This window comes from Tachyglossus aculeatus, chromosome 13 (assembly GCF_015852505.1).
Source record: "Tachyglossus aculeatus isolate mTacAcu1 chromosome 13, mTacAcu1.pri, whole genome shotgun sequence".
In the NCBI taxonomy this organism is placed as follows: domain Eukaryota; kingdom Metazoa; phylum Chordata; class Mammalia; order Monotremata; family Tachyglossidae; genus Tachyglossus; species Tachyglossus aculeatus.
The window spans coordinates 23,198,979-23,225,820 of NC_052078.1; the positions used below are offsets into that span (position 1 = coordinate 23,198,979).

The following is a 26,842-nucleotide window of genomic DNA, read 5'->3' on the forward strand; positions in this document are numbered from 1 at the left end:
AGGTTGTAGCTGAGAAGCAGTGTGGCCTAGTGGAAAGAGCACGGGACTGGTAGTCTGAAAGTCATGGGTTCTAATCCCGGCTCTACCACTTGTCTGCTGTGAGGCCTTGGGCAAGTAGCTTCACTTCTCTGGGCTCAGTTACCTCATCTGTAAGATGGGAATTAAGACTGTGAGCTCTATGTGGGACAGGGACTCTGTCCAACCTGATTTGCCTGTATCCCCCCCAGCACTTAGTATAACAAACACTGTAATATTATTGTGATTGTTATTAATAATAACCTGGGGCAAGCTTACAATGTTACCAAATAAATCGGTCAAGACACTACAAACATCTGTGACCATGTTCATTTTCAAGGATATGCTGAAGAAGAATAAGCAGAAACAGATTTTTCAACTTATTCTTCTCAGTTCTAAAACACCGGTTTGGTAAACAGACATTATTATTACCTGTCATCAAGGACTGTGATGATTTCTCCAGCTTTAAACGTCAGCTCGTTATCCTCAGCGGCTTCAAAATCATAGATGGCCCGAACTTTCCGACCTTCAGGGTGGTGATTAGTTAAGAGGCTTGAAGTGCTTGGGTACAGACTGGAAACGGGGGTGGACTGTTGCCTTTGTTCTTTCAGAGACAGTTCAATAGCTACAAACAAACAGCAATCAGTTTTCTTAATACCTCATATGTAATGAGGGGAAGCGGGAAAGAAGTTCAAATGATTATGAAAGGTTTTAACCACATTCATCTACCACAGATTTTTTTTTAACCTCCCAACTGGGCTAGATCCTTCAACAGTTTATTTCTCACAAGCGAACTCAATATCTTAGAGGGGGTCATCATCCCTCCAATTCTGTAGGAAAACAACGATAAAACAAAGCAGTAATTTCTTGGTGAGAGTGACTGATAGTTACTCCTAGCATAAAGCTAATCCATTCCAAATTGAGAGGTTTCATTTACAAGCATGAATGAGGGTTTTTTTTTTAAAAAAAAAAACCTTTCCTTTCATCCTTCCTTCACACTCACTTCCAGAAGATACTTCACTTGGCTGGCCGGATCATTTTATAAAAAAACACTCAGTCCTCGAAAGCCTTCAATTGTTGTCCATTCACCTCCAAATCAAACGGAAACTCCTTACCATTGGCTTTAAGGCACGCGTGAAGCCCTCCCCCCATCCTAATGTATTACTATCTCCTACTTCAACTCAATCTATATACTTTGCTCATCTAATCAATCAGCGGTATTCATTGAGCACTTACTATGTGCAGAGCACCGTGTTACGCATTTGGGAGAGTACAACAAACTCAGAAGATATGTTCCCTGCCTCAATGAGTTTACAGTCTAGAGGGAGAGCCAACTATTAAGATTGACGAGAAGCAGCATGGCTTAGTGGCAAAAGCACACGGGTTTGGGAGTCTGAGGTCATGGATTCTAATCCCAGATCCACCACTTGTCTGCTGTGTGATCTTGGGCAAGGCACTTAACTTCTCTGTGGCTGTTATCTCATCTATAAAATGGGGATAAAGACTGTGAGCCCCACATGGGACAACCCGATTTACCTTTTATCTACCCCAATCGTATTTATTGTGTGCAAGAGCACTGTACTTAAGCGCTTAGGAGAGTCAACATATCCACAACTGAATCCATCTTCTCCCACACCCTCTCCTCAACATAACCGTACACATCTTCTGCATCTCCATCACAGTTTTGTAAACTTCAACCACATCCCATCGGGGCTTTCTTTTTGGATAGAAGATGCTAACGTCTTAGTTTATCCTCTCATCCACTGATCTATCCAAACTTCTCCTGATAAGAACTGAACTTCTTTCCCCTAATTTGGAACAGAAGTCCCCTTGGCTCCAGGTTGGTAAGGTTCTACTATATTTACTCAAGAGAACATAGTCAACTCTCCCAGCACTCCACCATTTACTACTTTGAGAATTTTCTTAGGAAAATGAAGTCGAAGGACTTGAGGTCCATGAAGGAGGGAGGCAGACGTGGGGCAATGTCTCAGATCTCCATGATGACAAGAGCAGGAAAGGTGCTGTCAGTCATCAATCAATGCTATTAATTGAGCGCTTACCGTGCGCAGAGCACTGTACTAAACACTTGGGAGAGGACACCAGAACAGAGTCGGTAGACACGTTCCCTGGCCACGGTGAGCTTACGGTCCAGAGGGGGAGACCGACATTGATGTCGATGAATAAATTAAGGATATAGACTTGATCGCACCAATCCGCCACAGAGCTTCACTAATTGGTGGTGAAAGAGCTGATAAAGAGCTTGGCGATTTACGGATGGAGAGAAGCTCTAGAGACACGAACAGCAGCCCAAAACACACCAGTGTTCACCGTGGCTTATGACAATCAATCAATCCCACTTATTGAGTGCTTACTGTGTGCAGATAACTGTACCAAGCGCTTGGGAAGAGCCCAATATAACAGAGTTGGTAGACAGGCTCCCTGCCCACAATGAGCTTTCAGTCTAGTGGGAGTTTTGCTTAGGTTTTCTGGTATTTGTTGAGCTCTTTCTATGTGTCAAACACTGTTCTAAGTGTTGCGGGGGATACAAGTTAATTAGATTGGACACAGTCCTCGTCCCACATGGGGCTCACAGGCTAAATAGCTTGACTCTAATATACTATCCAGTAATGTAGTGGTATATAAAGGGTCTCCAAAAAATCAGTATTTCTTTGGGAGACTGACACCTTTTGTCTGACGAAGTCTGCAAAGATAGGGCAGGATTCAACAGTTCATAATGGCTGTTATGACCTGGCTTAACTTCTCAAATGGTTTTATTAGAGTTCTCTAAAAAGCCACACTCAGCAACAAAATGTGAGGCAAGATCATCAAAAAATGAGGACCTGGAATGCAATAGGCTTAGGAGGCTGGAGGGGAGAACCACTTGGCCTACTGGATAAAGCCTGAGAGTCAGAAGGTCGTGGGTTCTAAACCCGGCTCCACTACTTGTCTGCTGTGTGACCTTGGGCAAGTCACTTCACTTCATCTGTAAAAACAGAGATTGAGACTGTGAGTCCCACATGGGACAGGGACTGTGTCCAACCCGACTTGCTTGTATCCATCCCGGCGCTTAGTAAGTATTTAACAAATACCATGATTATTATTATTGTTACTGCTAAACAGATTCGCTTTGCGGTAGGGTTGGGAGGAGGGTATGTTAAATGTCATTTGTTTTTTTAAACGGTTTCTGTTAAGCACTTACTACGTGCCAGGCACTTACTAAGCGCTGGGGTAGATACAAGCAAATCAGGTGGGTCTCAGTCCATGTCCCACACAGGGCTCCCACTCAATCTCCATTGTACAGGTGAGGAAACTGAGGCATGGAGAAGTGATGTGACTCGCCCGGGGTCGCGCAGCAAACAAGAGGCAGAGCCAGTATTAGAACCTAGGTCCTTCTGATTCCCAGGCCCATGTTCTATCCACTAAGCCACGCTGCTTCTGTGAAGATAAATGATATGATATTCTACCAGCTGAAGGGTGGGGAACTGAGATAGGGAAGATTCAAGGTGGGAAGTCAGAACAGATGTTTGAAAAATATAGAAGAGTTTCCAATACCATGGCAGAGCAGAAACAGACCAGAGAGGCAGGTGGCAATCAGGAGAGGAGCTGCTGACCGTGAACAGAAGCCTCAGAACAGCAGGACCCCAAAGAGCAGATTTGAAAGTTGCAATAAGCACTGCATCTACCCCAGCGTTTAGCATAGTTTCTGGCACATAGTAAGTACTTAACAGATACTATTTTTTAAAAAAAATGAAATCTGCCTCCTAGCTTTGCTCAACACAACACGGCTAGTCTGGTGGTGCACGTGAGGAGAAAGAACAGCAGCAAGATGCCCAAACACACAGTATGGAAAACTAAAATTAGGAAACAAAGCAAGGAGGATAGAGGAAGCATTTTAGGGACACGGTAAAACAAGAGCCTCAGATGGGGCTAAGTCCGACCAGAAAACTGGGAGCGATTTAACAAAGCAGACAAGCGTGGAGTACAGCTACCTAAAAAGAAACAACTCTTTTTCAAGTAAAAGCTACCTAAGGAACAAGAGACAAAGAGGGAAAATAGAACACAGAACTAAGGGCTGCAAAACACTCAACTGTGTAAGGCAACCAGGGTCGGCTTTTTATGTAAATGTTATGTGACTAGGTCAGTGGGTACCACGTTGGCCTTTTTTTAGTTACACCCTGTCAGTGGCATGGTCTTTAAATGTGTCGCTGGACACACAGGCCTTTCCAAAAGAGTATGAAGGACTGAGCTAATCGGTAACATCGACATAAAAAGTTAAGATTGCTGCATGTAGTTTTGAAAAATAATTTCTTCAGCATCTAGGGAAGAATCCTCTCTCCTCTTCTCTCTCTCTCTCTCTTTTTTAAGATATTTGTTCAGCGCTTACTACGTGCCAGGAACTGTTTTAAGCGCTGCGATGGATACAAGGTAATCAGATTAGACACAGTCCTAGTCCCACATGAAGCTCAGTCCTGATCCCCATTAGACTTTTGAGGTAACAGGCACAGAGGCTTGCCCAAGGTCACACAGTAGACAAAGTGTGCCCAAGTGTGACCTTGGGCAAGTCACTTAACTTCTCTGAGCCTCAGTTACCTCATCTGTAAAATGTGGATTAAGACTGTGTGCCCCACGTGGGACAACTTGATCACCTTGTATCCCCACCAGCGCTTAGAACAGTGCTCTGCACATAGTAAGCGCTTAACAAATGCCGCCATTATTATTATTATTATTATTATTATTATTATTAAATGGCAGAGTTGGGCCTAGAACCCAAGTCTTTCAGACTCCCACGTTCTATCCACTAGGACACACAGAGAGCTGAGATATACATGAGATATACAGGCTTTGACAGGTCAGTCTCTTTGGAGTTACCTCGTAAACTATACCACAAAACTCTCCCTCCCTCCCCCCGGCCTTTTCTCCCAAACTCTTCAAAAAGGGACCAGAAAATGACTGAAATATGACATTCTATAAAGGCGACCCATGATCTTCAGTGGTATCTCATCCTTGAAAATAACCTTTTAAAGTCTGCGCTGTGATCAGAACAAAAGAGCCATACTGAATGGAAATGAAGCAACACATCTCGGAAGAATTCCTATTTTGTAATGAAGTCTAAACCTTGCCCAAGTTACTCTCCCCAGAGAGAGCTCACAGAGGGAGAGGATTCATTCACTCAATTGTACTTACTGAGCGCTTACTGTGTGCAGAGTACTGTACTAAGCGCTTGGGAAGTACCAGTCGGCAACATATAGAGATGGTCCCTACCCAACAACGGGCTCACAGTCTAGAAGGGGGAGGCAGACAACAAAACAAAACATGTAGACAGATGTCAAAGTCGTCAGAACAAATAGAATTAAAGATTCATTAGCGCGATCTGGACTGGGGAGGTCTCTACCAACTTGGATGTTTTGTGCTCTTCTAAGTGCTTAGTTCAGTGCTCTGCTCTCATAATAATAATAATGGTATTTGTTAAGTGCTTCCTATGTTGCTAAACGCTGGGGGGATACAAGCAAATTGGGTTGGGCACAGTCCCTGTCCCACGTGGAACTCACATTCTCAATCCCTCATTTTACAGATGAGGGAACTGAGGCACAGAGAAATAAAGTGACTTGCCCAAGGTCACACAGAAGACAAGTGGCGGAGCCAGGGTGTCGACCCCTTACTCTTGACCTGGCTTTCAACTCCCTCCTACGCCATTTCCAAACACATCATCACTCTCCCAATTTTCGAAGTCCTATTTAAATCACATCTCCTCCCAAAAAACATCCTTCACTAAGCAATCATCTCCACCCCTTCCCACTGCCAAAGCCCTACCAAAATCATCTCTCCTCCAAGAGGCCTTCCCTGACTAAGCTCTCACTTTAACGATGGCATTTATTAACCGCTTACTATGTGCAAAGCAGTGTTCTAAGCGCTGGGGAGGTTACTAGTTGATCAGGTTGTCCCACGTGAGGCTCACAGTCTTCATCTTCATTTTACAGATGAGGTAACTGAAGCACAGAGAAGTGAAGTGACTTGCCCAAAGTCACACAGCTGGCAGTTGGCGGGGCCGGGATTTGAACCCATGACCTCTGACTCCAAAGCCCGGGCTCTTTACCCTCCCCTCTGCATCACCTATGCGCTTGGGTCTGTACTCCCTAAACACTTAAACATTCACGCCACCCCAACAGCATTTATTCACATACCTTTACAGCTTGCTGTTCCCCCATCTGTCATTTTTAATCAGCTGTTCCCTCACTAGATTTGTAAGCTCCTTTAGGGCAGGGAGCGTGTCCGTCAATCAATAGTATTTACTGAGTGTTTACCATGTGCACGGCACTGTACTAAATGCTTGGGCGAGTACAACATAACAGAGTTGGTAGACACGTTCCCTGTCCACAGTGAGCTTATAGTCTAGAGGGGGAGACTGACATGACTATAAATCAAGATAATACAGATATATGCACAAGTTGTGTGGGTCTGAGGGAAAGGAGAATAAAAGGGGCACATCCAAGTAAAAGGACGGACCAAGGGAGTGAGAGAAGAGGAAATGAGGGCTTAGTCGGGGAAGGCTTAGTGGAAAGAGTACGGGCTTGGAGGTCGTGGATTCTAATCCCGCCTCCCCCATTTGTCAGCTGTGTGACAAGTCACATAACTTCTCTGTGCCTCAGTTACCTCATCCGTAAAATGGGGATGAAGATGGTAAGCCCCACGTGGGACAACCTGATTACCGTGTATCTACCCCAGGGCTTACAATAGTGCTTGGCACATAGTAAGGGCTTACCAAATACCATCATTATTATTATTATTCTTATTCAGGCCTCATGGAAGAGGATTAATCAATCAATGATATTTACTGAGTGCTTACTATGTGCAGAGCACTGTACTAAGCACTTGGGAGTAATACAATATAAAAATATAACATACATTCCCTGTCAACAACAACCTCACAGTCTAGAGGGAGATCAATCAATCAATCATATTTATTGAGCGCTTACTGTGTGCAGAGCACTGTACTAAGCGCTTGAGAAGTACAAGTTGGCAACATATAGAGACAGTCCCTACCCAACAGTGGGCTCACAGTCTAAAAGGGGGATTTCTAAAAGGGAGATGTGCTTTGAATAAGATTTTGAAGTTGTCTACCAACTCCACTGCTCTGTACTCTCCCAGGCCCTTATCAGAGTGTTCTGCACACAGTAAGCACCAATAAATATCATCGATTAACTGACTGGGTTCCTTAAGGGCAGGGGTCATATTTACTAAGAACTGTCCCAAATGCTTAGTTCTACCCACAGTAGGTGCTCAATAAATACTGACTGAGAGTAGATACCCAACAAATACTATTCATTGACCACGGCATCTCTAAGTAGCATTTCCACAAATTCTCTATTGTAATAAAACTATTCATTTGTGAAATGCAATCAACCAAATCGTCGGGGCTATTTATTGTTGAGAAGCAAAAGATTAAAAATTTTGTAGAATGAGGTTTTCTTCACTGATCCCAAAGCTTCACAAAAACCTGCTGATGTCAGGAGCAGCTCGACTTTTTTTTGAAGAAATCTGTTTCTGGAGAAGTAGCAGACACTTCTTCCCCCCTTGAAAAATATTCAGGAATTCCAAATACTCACCTTTGGCGAGATCTTCCTCTTCCTTTTTGGTGGCCACTGTTCCAGGGTCCTTGGCCACGAGAGCTGGGCTTGCTTTGGCCTGCTCTGCCGCCTATCACAAGGGGACAAACGGAATACTCAAAAATTAATTCAACAGGAAATCACTCTAGGACCCCACTATCTATTAGTCAGTGCAAATTACTAAGCACTTGCTGCATGCAGAGAACTATACTAAGCACTTGAATAATATCTTAAGAGTAAAGTGTGCTCTAAAATCACTCTCTTGCTACATTTCAATTTGTAATAAATTTCAAGCTACGAATCTGGCACAAATAGCGTGCATACGTGCTTTCCATAATACTGAGAAAAAAAATCTTGCAATAAAGTGAATTGCAAGAAACACGTCCTTAAAAAAGCATTCTAAAATGGATGCTTTAGCTCTTTGAAGTGCATATTTTTTTGGGGGGGGAGGAGATGAGGGGTGTGAGAATGAGGGAAAATGGGAGGGGAGGAAAAGCGCGGAATTGATTAGCTTAATTATATACGCTACACAAACTTCTATCAAAACCAACTATTCCTATAAATTCCTAAACTGTTGATCCATACTAATTATCCGTCGTGAAAATGAAATGTTGAACAACGAAAGTTTTCATTATCTAAAGTTCATTTGACGTTCAACAGCGATCTCCTCTATAGAGAGGTGCGCTGCTTTTTTTAATATACCTGTGAACCGATAGCAGGAAATGTGACACCTTGCTCCTTAAGGTTTTTAATCATAGCGGATATTAGGCTGAGTTGCGGATCGTTTTTGAATTCATCTGTCCACTCCACCATGAGTGCCTTTAGTTTCTCGCACACTTTTGGATGACCCTGAAGAACGGAAAATACATTTTTATGGAAAATTTGCACTGAAGAACTCCATTCACAGTCTTGTCATTCATGAGACGAGGTTAGGCTGGTTCCTTTTCAGCGCCCAAACTTACCTATATTTGGGGATGGATTATCACAGAGGCAACCGACTGTGCACTTTGTGACTCCAAAACGGCAGCCATCTGCCACATTCTTGTCACATCGATCATCAGTATTTTTTGAGAACTACCAGAGAAGAAATTGACCACCTCAAAATGCGTAATGGTCAGAAGGACCTGGGTTCTAATGCTGGCTCCGCCACCTGTCTGCTGTGTGTGTGGCCCTGGGTAAGTCACTTCACACCTCTGTGGGGCTCAGCTCATCTGTAAAATGGGGATTAAACCTGGGAGTCCCATGTGGGACAGGGACTGTGTCCAAACTGATTAGCTTGGATCTACTTCAGGGCTTAGCTCAGTGCCTGGCAAATAGCAAGCTGGTTGGTTTTTTTTTTTTAAGGTATTTGTTAAGCACTCTTTCGCCATACAAATATGTGTATATATAATGTATATGTAAATATGTAGATACACATCTATGCACATGTAGATCTAAATCTCTCTCTATATATATATATACATATATATATTTATATATATGGGGAGAGAGAGAGAGAGATAGAGAGAGACTGTGGCATTCATTAAGCTCTTACTCTCCACTATGCCATGATAATAATAATAATAATAATAATAATGGTATTTGTTGAGCGCTTGATGCTTCTCTAGTAGGAAGAACACAGGCTTGGGAGTCAGAAGGACCTGAGTTCAAATGCCGATCCACCACCTGTCTGCTGTGGGACCCAGGGCAGGTCACTTCGATTCTCTCTGCCTCAGTTCTCTCAACTGTAAAATGGGGATTTAATACCTGTTCTCCCTCCTACTTAGACCGTGAGCCCCGTGTGGGACCTGATAAAAACCGAATGCACTGCATCCCTCTTAAACCCTCTACTCCTAAATGCTTTCAGTCTGAAGCACAGTCTAAAATTCAGTCTAAAACCAAATGCAATGCATCCCTCTTAAACCTTCTACTCCTAATGCTTTCATGCTAGTACGAATTCTGAAAAGGACACTTCTTACCTTATTCAATACGTTGCTTACTTCACTGGCGAAATCTCTCGAACAGACTTCTAAATGAAAGATCTTCCCACAGTTGGAAACACAGGCTCCTAGAAGCTGTAAAGGACAGAAAAAACAAGTGAACCCTAGAAGGAGGAAGGGGAAAGTACGATTCAATGCAGAGATATTTGTGTAGCCAAGTCGTCAGAGGAAAATTCTTACTGTCAGGGCTTGCATAGCCACATGAGGATCCTTGTGGTTAACTCGCTTCATGATAGATCGGAGACAGTCCTTGGGTCTAAAAGTTGAAACAAAGAAGCCATTCACTCATTCGTATTTATTAAGCGCTTACTGTGTGCAGAGCACTGTACTAAGTGCTTGGGAAAGTACAATACAATGATAAACAGCGACATTCCCTGCCCACAACGAGCTCACAGTCTAGAGGGAGGGAGAAAGACCGATACAAATAAATGAAATTACAGCTATAAATATAAGTGCTTTGTAGTGTGGGGGCGGGGGGGAGTAAGGGGAGCAAGTCAGGGTGATGCAGAAGGGAGTGGGAGGTGAGGAAAAGTGGGGTTTAGTCTGGGAAGGCCTCTTGGAGGAGGTGTGCTTTCAATAAGCTGCAGATTGATACTATCAAAGCTCACTGCAAGCAGGGAACGTGTCCACCAACTCTGTGGTATTGTCCTCTCCCGCGTGCTTAGTACAGTGCTCTGCACACAGGAAGCGCTCAATAGATACCACTGATTGACTGATTGATTGATAGGTCTGTCTCCCCCTTGAGGCCCTAAACTCAACTTGGGCAGGGAATGTGTCTACCAACTCCATTACTTTGTACTGCCCTGAATGGTTAGTACAGTGCTCTGCACAGCGTAAGTGCTCAATACCAATTGATTGACTCCCATTACTTCCTTCTTTTAGGTGTAGCAGCACAATCCTGTGCCACTCAAGACATGGATTCATTTTTGGTTTCTCCAAATGCATTTTTTCATCAGAGGAATGACTTTTCAAAACCAAGTATATTTACTATCCTTTTTCTGATTATTCTCTACTGAATATTTTGCCCCCTCCTCACTTTCCCTTTAGGGCTAACACCTTCCCTCTGTGCTCACAACACGGGAATCAACTCTAATCGTTCTCACATTCAGCCTTCTCACCCTGATGTCTCCACATTCTGACAATTCTTTCTCCCCAACTAATATTTCATCGATCAGTTCCTTCTCCTGTCTCTAACGATCACTGCCCTTATTATTTCCCTGCTGGATAGCCTTAATTCAAGGTCCTCCATTAGCTACCTAGATGACTTCTCCTGGTGCGACCCAGCTTCCGTCCAAGCTAATTTCCTATATTTTGACTCCTCACTCTCTCTTCCACATCTTTTAGACTGTAAACTCACTGAGGGCAGGGAATGTGTCGACCAACTCTGTTGTGTTACACTCTCCCAAGCGCAATGCCCTGCACAAAAAAATGCCACTAACTGGTTGCCATCAAGAAAGGGGCAACTCTTGGGGAGCAGAAACTTCCAAAGGATGGTGAGACAAAGAAGTAAAAGTGAAAATAGTGAAAGCCACTGCAACACAAAGTCTTACGGATGTATCATGCCATGCAGTTGCAACTGTGGGTCTCTTCAGTGGCCTTTTCCTCACACACACACACACACACACACACACAACCCTGATTCTCTCCTCTCCTCTCCGATGCACAAAAGCAGTGGCAGCTGAGTAGGAAGAAGGGAAGGGCTGGAGAGGAGTTTTCAGGCTCCAGGAAGAAAGAGGAGAAGGAAGGAGGGGTTATTATAACTCACTGAGTGCCTTTTGTAGGCAGCACTTGCGAGAATATAATAGAAGTGCCCCTTTCTCTTCCTGTTTCCCTCCTTTCCTCCTTTATTTTCTTCCTTTATTTTTTTTTCCTGTTCCCTTCGTTTGACTTCCCTGCATAACACCCAGACTTTGGGGTTGCCAAAGTGATGCCAAAAAGAGCAGTTACATGAAGTATTTTACATTCACCTTAAGGGTAAGTTTAACGTTTTTAAATTTAACAAGGAAAATCCGCTAACGAAGCTTTAAGGCTGTATTTCACCTAAAGTAGGCAGCAAAGGTGAATTACCATTGGTAGCTGAAGAAATACAATACACACAGCCCCAAGAGCCTCAGTGTATGAAGTCTGTCCTAAATAGTGACACAGCCCAGGATCTGTGAACCCTATCCAACATTATGTCCAATTGCTGCGAGGATTTACAGCGGGATTTTTACTCCCTGTAGCTACAGATGTGGGGGCTGGTTTGGTGGACAGAATAACAATAATTATGGTCCTTTTTAAGCACTTACTATGTGTCAAGCACTGTTCCAAGCACTGGGGTCGATGCAAGTTAATCGGGTTGGACACGGTATCTGTCCCCTAGGGGGCTCCCCTTCTTTAAATCCCCACTTTCCAGATGAGGTAACCGAGGCCCAGAAAAGTGAAGCGACTTGACCGAGGTCACACAGCAGACACGTGGCGGAGCCGGGATTAGAACCCAGGTCCTTCTGACTCCCATGCCCAGGCTCTATCCACTAAGCCACACTGAACTTAGCTAGAACAGTGCTTTGCACATAGTAAGCACTTAATAAATGCCATTATTATTAATTGCAGGAATGCCTACGGAAAAGTACCTCACAACATGCCTGCTTTTACCCTGACAGAAACCCATCGCGCCTATACGAGTGCCGATGGCTATTTTCTTGGTAAAACTTTAAATTTCTCTCATCCTGTTTTTCCCTAAATTATTCCAACTTCCCGTAACCTACGTGAGTTCACAAAACTCAAAACGCCTTAGGCTGTGTCAGAAAGGCGAGCTGCCACTTTCCACGAACTACACTGTAGAAGCCGAAGTAAAAGCGATTCAAAAAGTCACTTTTGAAACTGCCCGGTCGACGTCTTCACTAGAACGCGGATCCTAATACCCTCTCAGCTACCGGTCTTTGCGAGCTGTTCGTTACCCTGCCGCTCGGAGAGAGCTATATTTGGTCTGGGTCTCACCCAGCCTCAGCATCGCCCCGACTATTCCTAAATTTAGAGGACGCTGCTCTGTCCACTTCCATCACCGGGCGCCTCGAGAGGAGGAAGCTCCGTTTCGTGGTGCTGATGGATTGAGTATCTATTGCAGCGTGAACGAAATGATATTCGACCTCAAGCCTTGCCCCGGCTGAATGCATCAATCCGGGGTATTTATTGAATGCTTCCTGGGTGCAGGGCACTGTACTAAGCACTGTCGCAAACTCTGCTGCTCTGCCCAGATCTCATCTGGCTCACCGCTAATCCCTTTCCCGTGTCCTGGCCCTAGCGCAGAACTTCCTTCCCCTTCATATATGCCAGACCGCCAACCTCTCCACCTCCAGAGCGTTATTAAGGTCACATCTCTGCCATGAGGCCTTCCCAGATTTAGCCCCCTTTTCCCCAGCTCACTCTCCCTTTTGCGTCATCTATGCACTTGGATTTGTTACCTTTAAGCTCGCTATGGGCACGGAACGTGTCTGCTGATTCTGTTGTACTGTACTCTCCCAAGTGCTTAGCACAGGGCTCTGCACCTAGTAAGAGCTCAATAAATACGACTGATTGTTTACCCCCCCCCCCCCCCCCCAGCACCACCAAAAAATACTGTGGTTAGTTTGGAGCTAACTAGAAACTAGATCTGATGATACTGTAGACACCCCAGTGCTAAGCACATAGTAAGCACTTAATACCAAAGCCATCATTTTATCATTACTATATTAGCACTCACAGAGACAATGCTACACCAGGTTTTAGTATAAACAGTCTCTGATTTCTTGAAGATACACCCAAATAATAATAATAATAATGGTATTTGTTAAGCGCTTACTATGTGCCTAGCACTGTTCTAAGCGCTGGGGTAGATACAAGGCAATCAGGTTGTCCCACGTGGGGCTCACAGCCTTAATCCCGATTTTACAGATGAGGTAACTGAGGCACAGAGAAGTTAAGTGACTTGCGCAAAGTCACACAGCTGACAAGCAGCAGAGTCGGGATTAGAACCCATGGCCTCTGACCTCCAAGCCCGGGCTCTTTCCCCTAAGCCACACTGCTACTTCATCATCATCAATCGTATTTATTGAGCGCTTACTGTGTGCAGAGCACTGTACTAAGTGCTTGGGAAGTACAAGTTGGCAACATATAGAGACAGTCGCTTGAGATTTTAAAGATAGCCCATTCTCTTTGTTAACTTCATTACATCAATCGTATTTATTGAGTGATTACTGTGCGCACTGTACTAAGCAGTTGGGAGGGTTCAATATAACAGACACATTCCCTGCCCACTACAAGCTTGCAGTTTAATCCCCTAACATTGTATTCTCACGTAAAACTATAAAGGAGTTGAGAACACTTTTTCCTTTTCAAACCTCTCCAAATTTTCCAATACTTACCCAGTGCGAGACTGGCCAACTTTGTCACAGATATCTAAGATGAGACCCCAATCTTCTGCAGTATTCATCTCACTGGTTGCCTTCTCTGTTAATTACAAAAAAAAAAAAAAATCTATTTGAACATGACCAATACCAAATCCACGCTAACATCTTCAGTTACTTAAATTTTTCTCTTTCAAGTTGCTGGAACGCAGGACGATATAAGTCCACAGGCAATATGTCATTCATTTGGTCGTATTTATTGAGCGCTTACTGTGTGCAGAGCTCTGTACTAAGCGCTTGGGAGAGTACGGCATAACAACAGACCGACACATTTCCCACATGCCCAGTGCCCACAGTGAGCTTACAGTCTAGAAGACGAGCTTGCAAACTGGAATAATGAACTTTTTTGAAAAGTAACAAGAAGCCGGGGCTACTGGACAGAGTCCTTGGAAGAAGTGTCCAATAATTACGAAAAATGTGACATCCTTGGCGGCCACGATCCGGAAAGTTATCACCCAGAATGTGGAGTGGCACTGTAGGGTGGGTGAAGAGCAAGAGCCTGAAAGTCGGGAGACCCAACTCACAGCAGCATGGCATAGTGGATAGAGCACGGGGGAGGGAGTCAGAAGGTCGTGGGTTCTAATCCCGGCGCCGTCACTTGCCTGCTGTGTGACCTTGGGCAAGTCACTTCACTTCTCTGGGCCTCAGTTACCTCAACTGTAAAATGGGGATCGAGACTGTGAGCCCCACATGGGACAGGGACTCACAGTTTGTAGCCACTCCAGCACTTAGTACAGTGCCTGGCACACAGTAAGCGCTTAACAAATACCATAATTGTTTTTATTATTACCTCTTTCCTTCAACTCCCTTAAGTTAAATAATCTGTCCAGACATGCACACATCTTTAATTTATTTATTTATATTAATGTCCGTCTGTTCCTCTAGGCTGTAAGGTCATGGTGGGCAGGGAATGTATCTGCTTACTATGTTGTTCTCGCCCAATGCTTCATACAGTGCTCTGCACACAGTAAGTGCTCAGAAAACACAACTGAATGAATGAATGAAATCTTGACATTTCTATCACCTCTTCTTCCTCTCCATCCAAACTCTATCATACTGGTTCAGCCACTTGTCATACCCCATCTCAACTACTACATTCACCTTTCCTCTTTCCAGTTTATACTTCACTCTGCTGCCCGGATGATCTTTCCTAAAAAATTGTTCTGCGCACATCTCCCCCCTCCTGAAACAGCCCCTACGGTTACCCGACCATCTCCGCATCCAACTTGACCTTCCTTGCCATCGGATTCAAAGCAATGCAATCAGCTCTCTCCCCCTTATTTATCCCTGCTGCTATCCCACTACACCCCAGCTCACACACTTGGCTTCTCCAGTACCGACCTACTCACTGTGTCTCTCTCTCTCTCCTCTGTGGTCAACACTGTCGACCACCCCCTTCTCCTGGAAACATGACCCAACCTTAGCTTCCCTTACGCTGTCCTCTCCTGGTTCTCCTCCCATCTATCTGGTCGCTGATTCTCTGTCTCTTTTGCGGTCTGCTCCTCCGTCTCCCACCCTCTAAGCATGGGGTCTGTCAAGGCTCAGTTCTGGGCCCCCTTCTATTTTCCATCTCAACTCACTCCTTTGGAAAACTCATATGCTCCCACAGCTTCAACAACCATCTCCATGGTGCTGAGTCCCAAATCTAACCCTCTAGCCTCGGCCTCTCTCCTTTTCTGCAGTCTCGCGTTTCCTCCTACCTTCAGGTCATCTCCACTTAGATGTCCCAGTGACACCTCAAACTTAACATGTCCAAAACAGAACTCCTCATCTTCCCACCCAAACCCTGTCCTCCCCTAGACTTTCCCATCACCATTCTCTCTCACAAACCTTGGTGATTATCTTCATTTTTCTCAATCAACCCACACATTCACACTGTTTCCAAAGCCTAAAACCTCCTAACCTCCTAAATCCTCAATCTCGCCGCTGACCCCGTACCCACATTATCCCCATAGCCTCCCACCCCGTTTATTACCACTCTCGCCACCTTCAAAGCCCCCTTAAAATCACAACTCCTCCAAGAAGCCTTCCCTAAGCCCTCATTCTCTTATTCACATTCCTTTCTGCATTGTCTATACACTTGAAGTTGTATCCCTTAATGACTTAATATTCACCCCACCCATAGCACCTCAGTTATCTTTACACTCTCCCATTTTCACCATCTGTAATATCTTCTTGTAGGCGGAGAATGTGTCTGTTATACTGTTGCTGTGTTGCACTCTCCCAAGCACTTACTACAGTGCTCTTCTCAGAGTAAGCGTTCAATAAATACGATTGATTAACTTTAGTTTTCAGGAGTCAATTGTGTCCTACGTCTGAGGAAATCCTAGACCTATCGATTAGATATACATAATCCAATACCATAAACTTAAATATTTACCCCGAAGTGTTTCACAGCTTTATGGTCACCATGTTTGCATTCTCCTGGCCCTCTACTGATGACTAAATCTCAAATTATTATTGTTTTCGAGGGGGTTGGGGATAGGATTCTAGGTTTCGATAGACCAAACTCCAGCGTCTGAGTCCTTCAAATCTTCAGTTACCGCCTTTTATCTACACAACCAAAGTGAATGTTTAGAGTGTGAAAACACTGCGGCCGGGAGGGGTTGGAAAGCAGTAACGGAAAGCCGTGGTTCTAATTCACTTCATTCTAAGGTGGCAATAGGAATTCCAGTCAGTACTTTGAAAAGTATGTTTCGACCGCGTCCATGTATTGTCTAAGCAATTTTTTTTTCATCCCTTGGAAAAACCACAAGGCTACAAGATGCCAAACTGAACATATGTTCTGGCACCTTGTGGTTACTGTGTCATCACTAGCTTGGAACCTTACCAAGACTAGCTTTTTTGTTTATTTTGGTTTTTTTTTTTTTACCATCAAAGTGATCAGAGGGACTCTCAGAGATGTTTATAGTCTGGGGGAATAGGAGGTAAATAGATAAATTGGGATTTCAAAGTAAACCAATAAATGGGTTTATTGCACCCCTAAAAATAATCTTATGCTGGTGATGCAAAGGGTCCTGGGTTCTAAGCCCGGCTCCACCTCTTCTCTGCTGTGTCTGTGCCTCAGTTACCTCATCTGTAAAATAGGGATTAAGACTGTGAGTCCCACGTGGGACAACCTGATTACTCTGTATCTACCCCAGCGCTTAGAACAGTGCTTGGCACATAGTAAGTGCTTAACAAATACCATTATTATTATTACTATACCTGGGCCCACAGCACTTGGTTCTTTTACTTGTAATATAATATTAAACAAATCAGATAAATGGGCATGTGCTGCCCTACTAAGATCAATCATTTCATGAGAATTGAGAAATACTATTTTCCAAACCCTTCCACGACAAAAACGTTCACGTACATTTGCCCAAATGTATATGTGTCGGCCTGTTTCATTCCAAAAATCTCCACCATGTGGCTATTTTTCTTTTTTTCAACTGAAAAGGCAATCGAGATTTTGAAAATGTCACTGCAGCTGTAGCTGTGACTTTCAAAAACAAGATATGCTCCCATTTGAAATTAAGGATGCAATATAGAGTAACAAAGTAAAATGGTAGTATTTTACTATTTAATTTGTTAGTCGGTGGAATTAAGCCTGGGAATCGGTGCTTAGACTTGAATAGCATCAATTCCAACCCTCTGTCTAAAAAAGGATCAACTGCTGTTGGCCACCCAGGTGAAAAGGAACACTAAGCTAAATCAGTATCTATCAGAGGGCAAAGGAGACTACCTTTTAGGAATGTAAAGGGCGAATTTACCAAATAGTAAAAAGTAGCAAAGGATAAATATTTTGGTAGGTGTTTCTACCTAGCGTGAACGATGAATTTCACACTCTGTTTCAGTTAGATATATTTTTTTAAATGTGAGGTAGTTAATGCATTTAGCGTAAGGGGAATTGGAAGTACTTCCATTAGCTATTAGTCCCATGAAATATCATCCAGTTATGGTGTCTCTTCTTCACAGAGTTGCCTTGTTCTTGCATGGAGTAAGCAGTGTGGGCTAGTGAATGGAGCATCATCATCATCATCAATCGTATTTATTGAGCGCTTACTGTGTGCAGTGTACTAAGCACAGGCCTAGGAGTTAGAAGGACCTGGGTTCTAGTCCCAGCTCTGCCACTAACTAGTCTGCTGTGTAACCTTGGGCAAGTTCCTTCACTTCTTTGTGCTTCAGTTCCTGCACCTGTAAATTGGGAACTAATACGGGAGCTCCAGGCGGGACAAGGACTGTGTCCAACCTGGTTTGCCTGCATCTACCCCAGTGCTTAGTACAGTGCCTGGCACAGCATAGTAAGCGCTTAACAAATACCATCAGTATTATTATTATTAACCAAGGGCTTCTGCCTCGGCCTGCTGTTCGTCCCCTATGGTCATACTGCTGCTGGTCTTTTGTTACAGAGGAAAAGCAGAGTTCCTCTGGGCAGTAGTCACGGTGGATGGGCAACCTCAAAGACTGCCTTTCAAAGCCCGCCTCAATCTTTCTGTCGGCAGCGGTGTCATCTTCAAATACAAAGAGCAATTATACCTACATCAGAGACGTCCACTTTCCTCATTCTTTCCCAAGTGCCACGAGGTGAAAAGGCATTTCACTGGTTCGTCATCATGTGATCTCAAGAGCCCCACTGCTCCTTCCCCCAAATTTCACAACTAACCCCTTCAGGTTTTTTGAGGGAGGAGTCTTCTTAAAAATAAATCAGGTGGCGTCAATCGACGGCTAATGTCATTCATTCATTCATTCAATCGTATTTATTGAGTGCTTACTGTGTGCAGAGCATTGTACTAAGCGCTTGGGAAGTACAAGTCGTCAAGTCGAAGTCCCCAGAGCCTATGGCGTGACTTCAAAAACTTAAAATTAGTAACACAATTCCACTGTACAAAAGAATAATCATTCTCGAGGATGTACCTCACCACTTTCTGATGTATTATGAAAAGAAAAACTGACCATTAGTACCCGTCCAAAGTATAAAACGAGTTTTAACAGCTATCAAAAGTTTTTTTTAATACCCACAATGCTTCAGATTGACTGCTGTCCAAAAGCAAGAAGGAAACTGTTCCTTCTCCCTGGAAACATTATTTCTAAAATAGATGGTACTTACTAAGGCACTTGTACCCAATGTACATTTTTTCCTTGACCTCTTGACAAATAGAAAGTATGTCTATCAGCTACTTACAGAATTAATATTTGAAGAAAGCTGACTTCAGTCTGAGACGGTCATTACTCACCATTTGTGGAGGTAATTATCCTCACTTTACTCACAGGACTGAAACTATGAGTCAGAAATTCAGGAAAGTGTTTTGCTCTATCAGTTAACGTTTCACGAACAGAGATTTGTATCAGTGGCTTTCCAGAACAGCTGTACTCTTCAGGTTCAACACATTTTGGTTCTTGGACTAAGTCTTCAAGTTAGAATGGTCACTGACAGCGATGGGAAAAGAAACCTTGGCTTAAAAAGGGCTAAAATTTTGAAATCTTTATCAAACACAATTGAAAAATTAACCGCTTAACAAATACTCAGTGGGGAAGCAGGGTGGCCTAGTGGAAAACGCACAGGCCTAGGAGCCAGAGAACGTGGGTTCTAATCTCCGGTCTACCAGCTGTCTGCTGTGTGACCTGGGCCAAGGCACTTAACTTCTCTGTGTCTCAATTTCCTTAACAGCTTAATGGGAGTTCAGCACCCTTCTACTTCACTGTGACGCCCATCAGGAACGGCTACTGCATCCGTCCTGATTAACCTGATTTACCCCAGTGTACTTGACGCATAGTAAGTACCATCTGAAAAATGCCTCAATTCCTACTAGGTACAAAAACAAACAAAAAAATAAATGTGCAGCTCTCATTTTGGCATATGGAGGAAAGCACTGATTAAATGTTTCCATTTTCATATGTTAGCATTATATATTGAAAGAATGTCTGAGCCCCGGTCAAGAACTTAATGAATCAGTCAACGGGCTTAGAAAAAGACGTCATCCGCATAACGTTCCTCAAATTTAGATCACAAGATTGTAAGATCTGGTCTAGTCTAATATTTTTTCGGCTAAGTCACTGGGTGTCTCTCTAGTCAAAAGACAAAGCTAATGATTTGTCCGTCTTCCGGGGAACTATATGAAAGGAAAACTGTAGCATCAACTCAATAGCCAGCTTTGGTTTAGAGTACCAAGAATGGTTCCCCTGAGATACAGCTCCAACAACTAAGTGGGCCAACCCGTTCCCTGCCCACGGTGGGCTTACGTTAATATAAATGAATGCATTTCAGATCCGCACGTAAGGGCTGCGGGAGGGCTGAATAAAGGGAGCAAATCCAAGGGTGAGGGTGAGGCAGAGGGGAGTGGGAGAAGAAGAAATGACGGGAGAGTCACGGAAGGCCTCTTGGAGGTGATGGATGTGGCTTCAATAAGCCGCTTTGAGGCAGCTGGGTCCTCTGGGACCAGGGGCCCGGCCAGGGGCAGCGGGGCTGGCAGGGGGCAGATGGCAGGCGGCCAGGCTTGGCACCCCTGGTGTGTGACTTTGGGCAAGTCACTGAACTTCTCTGTGCCTCAGTTACCTCATCTGGAAAATGGGGATTAAGACCGTGAGCCCCAGATGGGCCAGCCAGATACCCTTGTACCTACCCCACAGCTTAAAAAGGCACCCGGTAAGCACTTTAGAAATATCATCATTATTATTAGTGGGGCGGGCAGGGGTCTGGACCGGGGCAGGAGGGTGGGCAGTGGGGCTGGTAGGGGGCAAGGGCCTGGCACCGCCAGCAGCAGGGCTGGCAGGGGCCCGGACCGGGGAAGGAAGGCAGGCCTGGCACCCATAGCAGGGGGGCTGTGAGGTGGCAAAGGTCTCAGGGTTGGGGGGCAAATAGTAGGTGGCAGGGCCTGGCAGTGGGCAAGTGCCCCGGGGCGGGGGGGCAGATGGCAGGTGGCTGGGCCTGGCAGGGGTCCAGACAGGAGCAGGAGGGTGGGCCTGACCCCCCCCAGCAGCGGTGCTGGTAGAGGACAACCTCCTGCCTCTCCCCGCTTCAGTCTATACTTCACTCTGCTGCCCGGATTATCTTTCTACAGAAACGCTCTGGGCAAGTCACTCCTTTCCTCAAAAATCTCCAGGGGTTGCCTATCAACTTTAAATCAAGCAAAAACTCCTCAGCATTGGCTTCAGAGCTGTCCATCCCCTCGCCCCCTCCTCCCTCACCTCCCTCCTGTCCTTCTCCAGCCCAGCCCGCACCCTCCGCTCCTCTGCCGCCGCTCACCTCCTCGCCGGGCCTCATTCTCGCCTGTTCCGCCATCAACTCCGGCTCACATCCTAGCTCTGGCCTGCCCTCCCTCCTCACATCCACCAAACTTCCCTCCTTCAAAGCCCTACTGAAAGCTCACCTCCTCCAGGAGGCCTTCCCAGACTGAACCCCCTTTTCCTCTGCTCCACCTCCCCTCCCCTGCTCTACCCCCTTCCCCGCCCCACAGCACTGGCGTACATATATACATATTTATTACTCTTTTATTAATGATGTGTTCCATATCAATAATTCTATTTATAATGATGCTTCTGTTGGGCAGGGATTGCCTCTGTTGCTGAATTGCACTTTCCAAGCATTTAGTCCAGTGTCCTGCACTCAATAAATACAACTGAATGAATGAATGATGACTGTTTACTTGTTTAGACACTTGTCTGCCCCCCTTCTAGACTGTGAGCCCGGTGTGGGCAGGGACTGTCTCTCTTTGCTGCCGAATTGTCCTCTCCCAAGTGCTTAGTCCCGTGCTCTGCACACAATTATCTTGTATCTAGCAGTGTGGCTCAGTGGAAAGAGCCCGGGTTTGGGAGTCAGAGGTCACGGGTTCAAATCCCCCCTCTGCCACTTGTCAGGTGCGTAACTATGGGCAAGTCACTTCACTTCTCTGTGCCTCAGTTACCTCATCTGTAAAATAGGGATGAAGACTGTGGGCCCCACGTGGGACAACCTGAGAGCCTTGTATTCACCTCGGCGCTTAGAACGGGGCTTGGCACGTAGTAAGTGCTTAATAAATGCCATCATTATTATTATTATTATTCTAGACTGTGAGCCCTGTGTGGGCAGGGACTCTCTCTCTTTGCTGCCGAATTGTCCTCTCCCAAGTGCTTAGTCCAGTGCTCTGCACACAATTATCTTGTATCTTCTAGACTGTAAGCCCACTGTTGGGTAGGAACCATCTCTATATGTTGCCGACTTGTACTTCCCAAGCGCTTAGTACAGTGCTCTGCACACAGTAAGCGCTCAACAAATACGACTGATTGATGGTATCTAGCATTGTGGCTCAGTGGAAAGAGCCCGGGCTTTGGAGTCAGAGGTCACGGGTTCAAATCCCAGCTCCGCCAACTGTCAGCTGGGTGACTTTGGGCAAGCTACTTCACTTCTCTGGGCCTCAGTCCCCTCCTCTGTAAAATGGGGAGGAAGACTGCGGGCCCCATGTGGGACAACCTGAGAGCCTTGTATCCACCCCAGCGCTTAGAACAGGGCTTGGCACAAAGTAAATGCTCAATAAATGCCATCATTATTATTATTATTCTAGACTGTGAGCCCGGTGTGGGCAGGGACTGTCTCTCTTTGCTGCCGAATTGTCTTCGCCCAAGCGCTTAGTCCAGTGCTCTGCACACAGTTATCTTGTATCTTCTAGACTGTGAGCCCACTGTTGGGTAGGGACCGTCTCTATATGTTGCCGACTTGTACTTCCCAGGCGCTTGGTACAGTGCTCTACACACAGTAATCGCTCAATAAATACGATTGATTCATTGTATCTAGCAGCGTGGCTCAGTGGAAAGAGCCCGGGCTTGGGAGTCAGAGGTCACGGGTTCAAATCCCAGCTCCGCCAACTGTCAGCTGGGTGACTTTGGGCAAGCCACTTCACTTCTCTGGGCCTCAGTCCCCTCCTCTGTAAAATGGGGATGAAGACTGTGGGCCCCACGTGGGACAACCTGATAGCCTTGTATCCACCCCAGCGCTTAGAACGGGGCTTGGCACAAAGTAAGTGCTTAATAAATGCCATCATTATTATTATTATTCTAGACTGTGAGCCCAGTGTGGGCAGGGACTGTCTCTCTTCGCAGCTGAACTGTCCTCTCCCAAGAGCTTAGTCCAGTGCTCTGCACACAATTATCTTGTATCTAGCAGCGTGGCTCAGTGGAAAGAGCCCGGGCTTGGGAGTCGGAGGTCACAGGTTCAAATCCCGACTCCGCCAACTGTCAGCTGGGTGACTTTGGGCAAGCCACTTCACTTCTCTGGGCCTCAGTCCCCTCCTCTGTAAAATGGGGAGGAAGACTGCGGGCCCCACGTGGGACAACCTGAGAGCCTTGTATCCACCCCAGCGCTTAGAACAGGGTTTGGCACAAAGTAAATGCTCAATAAATGCCATCATTATTATTATTATTCTAGACTGTGAGCCCGTGTGGGCAGGGACTGTCTCTCTTTGCCGCCGAATTGCCCTCTCCCAAGCGCTTAGTCCAGTGCTCTGCACACAATTATCTTGTATCTAGCAGCGTGGCTCAGTGGAAAGAGCGGGCTTGGGAGTCGGAGGTCACGGGTTCAAATCCCAGCTCCGCCAACTGTCAGCTGGGTGACTTTGGGCAAGCCACTTCACTTCTCTGAGCCTCAGTCCCCTCCTCTGTAAAATGGGGAGGAAGACTGCGGGCCCCACGTGGGACAACCTGAGAGCCTTGTATCCACCCCAGCGCCTAGAACGGGGCTTGGCACAAAGTAAGTGCTTAATAAATGCCATCATTATTATTATTATTCTAGACTGTGAGCCCGGTGTGGGCAGGGACTGTCTCTCTTCGCAGCTGAACTGTCCTCTCCCAAGCGCTTAGTCCAGTGCTCTGCACACAATTATCTTGTATCTAGCAGCGTGGCTCAGTGGAAAGAGCCCGGGCTTGGGAGTCGGAGGTCACAGGTTCAAATCCCGACTCCGCCAACTGTCAGCTGGGTGACTTTGGGCAAGCCACTTCACTTCTCTGGGCCTCAGTCCCCTCCTCTGTAAAATGGGGAGGAAGACTGCGGGCCCCACGTGGGACAACCTGAGAGCCTTGTATCCACCCCAGCGCTTAGAACAGGGTTTGGCACAAAGTAAATGCTCAATAAATGCCATCATTATTATTATTATTCTAGACTGTGAGCCCGTGTGGGCAGGGACTGTCTCTCTTTGCCGCCGAATTGCCCTCTCCCAAGCGCTTAGTCCAGTGCTCTGCACACAATTATCTTGTATCTAGCAGCGTGGCTCAGTGGAAAGAGCGGGCTTGGGAGTCGGAGGTCACGGGTTCAAATCCCAGCTCCGCCAACTGTCAGCTGGGTGACTTTGGGCAAGCCACTTCACTTCTCTGAGCCTCAGTCCCCTCCTCTGTAAAATGGGGAGGAAGACTGCGGGCCCCACGTGGGACAACCTGAGAGCCTTGTATCCACCCCAGCGCCTAGAACAGGGCTTGGCACAAAGTAAGTGCTTAATAAATGCCATCATTATTATTATTATTCTAGACTGTGAGCCCGGTGTGGGCAGGGACTGTCTCTCTTCGCAGCTGAACTGTCCTCTCCCAAGCGCTTAGTCCAGTGCTCTGCACACAATTATCTTGTATCTAGCAGCGTGGCTCAGTGGAAAGAGCCCGGGCTTGGGAGTCGGAGGTCACAGGTTCAAATCCCGACTCCGCCAACTGTCAGCTGGGTGACTTTGGGCAAGCCACTTCACTTCTCTGGGCCTCAGTCCCCTCCTCTGTAAAATGGGGAGGAAGACTGCGGGCCCCACGTGGGACAACCTGAGAGCCTTGTATCCACCCCAGCGCTTAGAACAGGGTTTGGCACAAAGTAAATGCTCAATAAATGCCATCATTATTATTATTATTCTAGACTGTGAGCCCGTGTGGGCAGGGACTGTCTCTCTTTGCCGCCGAATTGCCCTCTCCCAAGCGCTTAGTCCAGTGCTCTGCACACAATTATCTTGTATCTAGCAGCGTGGCTCAGTGGAAAGAGCGGGCTTGGGAGTCGGAGGTCACGGGTTCAAATCCCAGCTCCGCCAACTGTCAGCTGGGTGACTTTGGGCAAGCCACTTCACTTCTCTGAGCCTCAGTCCCCTCCTCTGTAAAATGGGGAGGAAGACTGCGGGCCCCACGTGGGACAACCTGAGAGCCTTGTATCCACCCCAGCGCCTAGAACAGGGCTTGGCACAAAGTAAGTGCTTAATAAATGCCATCATTATTATTATTATTCTAGACTGTGAGCCCGGTGTGGGCAGGGACTGTCTCTCTTCGCAGCTGAACTGTCCTCTCCCAAGCGCTTAGTCCAGTGCTCTGCACACAATTATCTTGTATCTAGCAGCGTGGCTCAGTGGAAAGAGCCCGGGCTTGGGAGTCGGAGGTCACAGGTTCAAATCCCGACTCCGCCAACTGTCAGCTGGGTGACTTTGGGCAAGCCACTTCACTTCTCTGGGCCTCAGTCCCCTCCTCTGTAAAATGGGGAGGAAGACTGCGGGCCCCACGTGGGACAACCGGAGAGCCTTGTATCCACCCCAGCGCTTAGAACAGGGCTTGGCACAAAGTAAATGCTCAATAAATGCCATCATTACTATTATTATTCTACACTGTGAGCCCGTGTGGGCAAGGACTGTCTCTCTTTGCCGCCGAATTGCCTTCTCCCAAGCGCTTAGTCCAGTGCTCTGCACACAATTATCTTGTATCTAGCAGCGTGGCTCAGTGGCAAGAGCCCGGGCTTGGGAGTCGGAGGTCACGGGTTCAAATCCCGGCTCCAACTGTCAGGTGGGTGACTTTGGGCAAGCCACTTCACTTCTCTGGGCCTCAGTCCCCTCCTCTGTAAAATGGGGAGGAAGACTGGGGGCCAACCTGATAGCCTTGTATCCACCCCAGCGCTTAGAACGGGGCTTGGCACAAAGTAAGTGCTTAATAAATAGCAGCATTATTAACGAGGGTTGGGTATATAGGGTAGGATGAATGGCTGGAATGGGGGCTGATGTCTTGGCATGGGGTGGGGGGCAGGATGGCCAAGGCCCCGGAGCATGCCGGGTAATGGGGGAAAGGGGGCAGCTCTTACCCACATCCTGATCGAAGGGGTTGGAGGCGAAGAGCGGCATGGCGGCGGGGAGGGGGGCGGGGGAGGGACCGGCCACCGACACGGCCACCGGCACGGCCACAGACAGACAGGGAGACACCAGCCTGTCCTCAAGGCCCAGCGCCGGAAGTGCCTCCTCCTCCCCAGCCTCAGCCGGGCGGAAGTGCCCCCTTCCCCAGCCTCAGCCGGGCGGAAGTGCCCCCTTCCTCAGCCTCAGCCGGGCGGAAGTACCCCCTTCCCCCGCCTCAGCCGGGCGGAAGTTCCCCCTTCCCCCGCCTCAGCCGGGCGGAAGTTCCCCCTTCCCCAGCCTCAGCCGGGCGGAAGTTCCCCCTTCCCCAGCCTCAGCCGGGCGGAGCACAGCATGCTGGGAATAATACTAATAATAATAATAATAATATGTATTCAGCGCTTACTATGTGCAGAGCACTGTTCTAAACGCTGGGAAGGCCCTGCTGAGAGCTCATCTCCTCCAGGAGGCCTTCCCAGACTGAGCCCCTTCCTTCCTCTCCCCCTCGTCCCCCTCTCCATCCCCCCCATCTTACCTCCTTCCCGTCCCCACAGCACCTGTATATATGTTTGTACATATTTTTTAGTCTATTTATTTATTTATTTTATTTGTACATATCTATTCTATTTATTTTATTCTGTTGGTATGTTTGGTTTTGTTCTCTGTCCCCCCCCTTTTAGACTGTGAGCCCACTGTTGGGTAGGGACCGTCTCTGGATGCTGCCAATTTGTACTTCCCAAGCGCTTAGTACAGTGCTC

General features: G+C 46.4%; 1 protein-coding gene across 3 annotated transcripts in view; it reads right to left on the reverse strand.

Moving 5' to 3' along the window:
* The window catches only part of STAM (signal transducing adaptor molecule), a 38,967-nt gene extending 12,788 nt beyond the window's left edge, over positions 1-26,179 (reverse strand). For 2 of the 3 annotated variants that reach the window (XM_038755946.1, XM_038755944.1), the window contains exons 1-7: positions 26,060-26,179; positions 13,981-14,065; positions 9,779-9,854; positions 9,578-9,673; positions 8,322-8,468; positions 7,620-7,710; positions 448-640 (exon numbers count right to left, since the gene is read on the reverse strand). In XM_038755946.1, the coding sequence (XP_038611874.1) occupies positions 448-640; positions 7,620-7,710; positions 8,322-8,468; positions 9,578-9,673; positions 9,779-9,854; positions 13,981-14,065; positions 26,060-26,099 (728 nt within the window). In that variant the 5' untranslated portion in view covers positions 26,100-26,179. Of the gene's footprint in view, positions 1-447; positions 641-7,619; positions 7,711-8,321; positions 8,469-9,577; positions 9,674-9,778; positions 9,855-13,980; positions 14,066-16,402; positions 16,449-26,059 lie in introns of those variants that run through there. The other variant, XM_038755945.1, reaches the window with a different exon arrangement.
* Between the last annotated feature and the right edge of the window lie 663 nt (positions 26,180-26,842).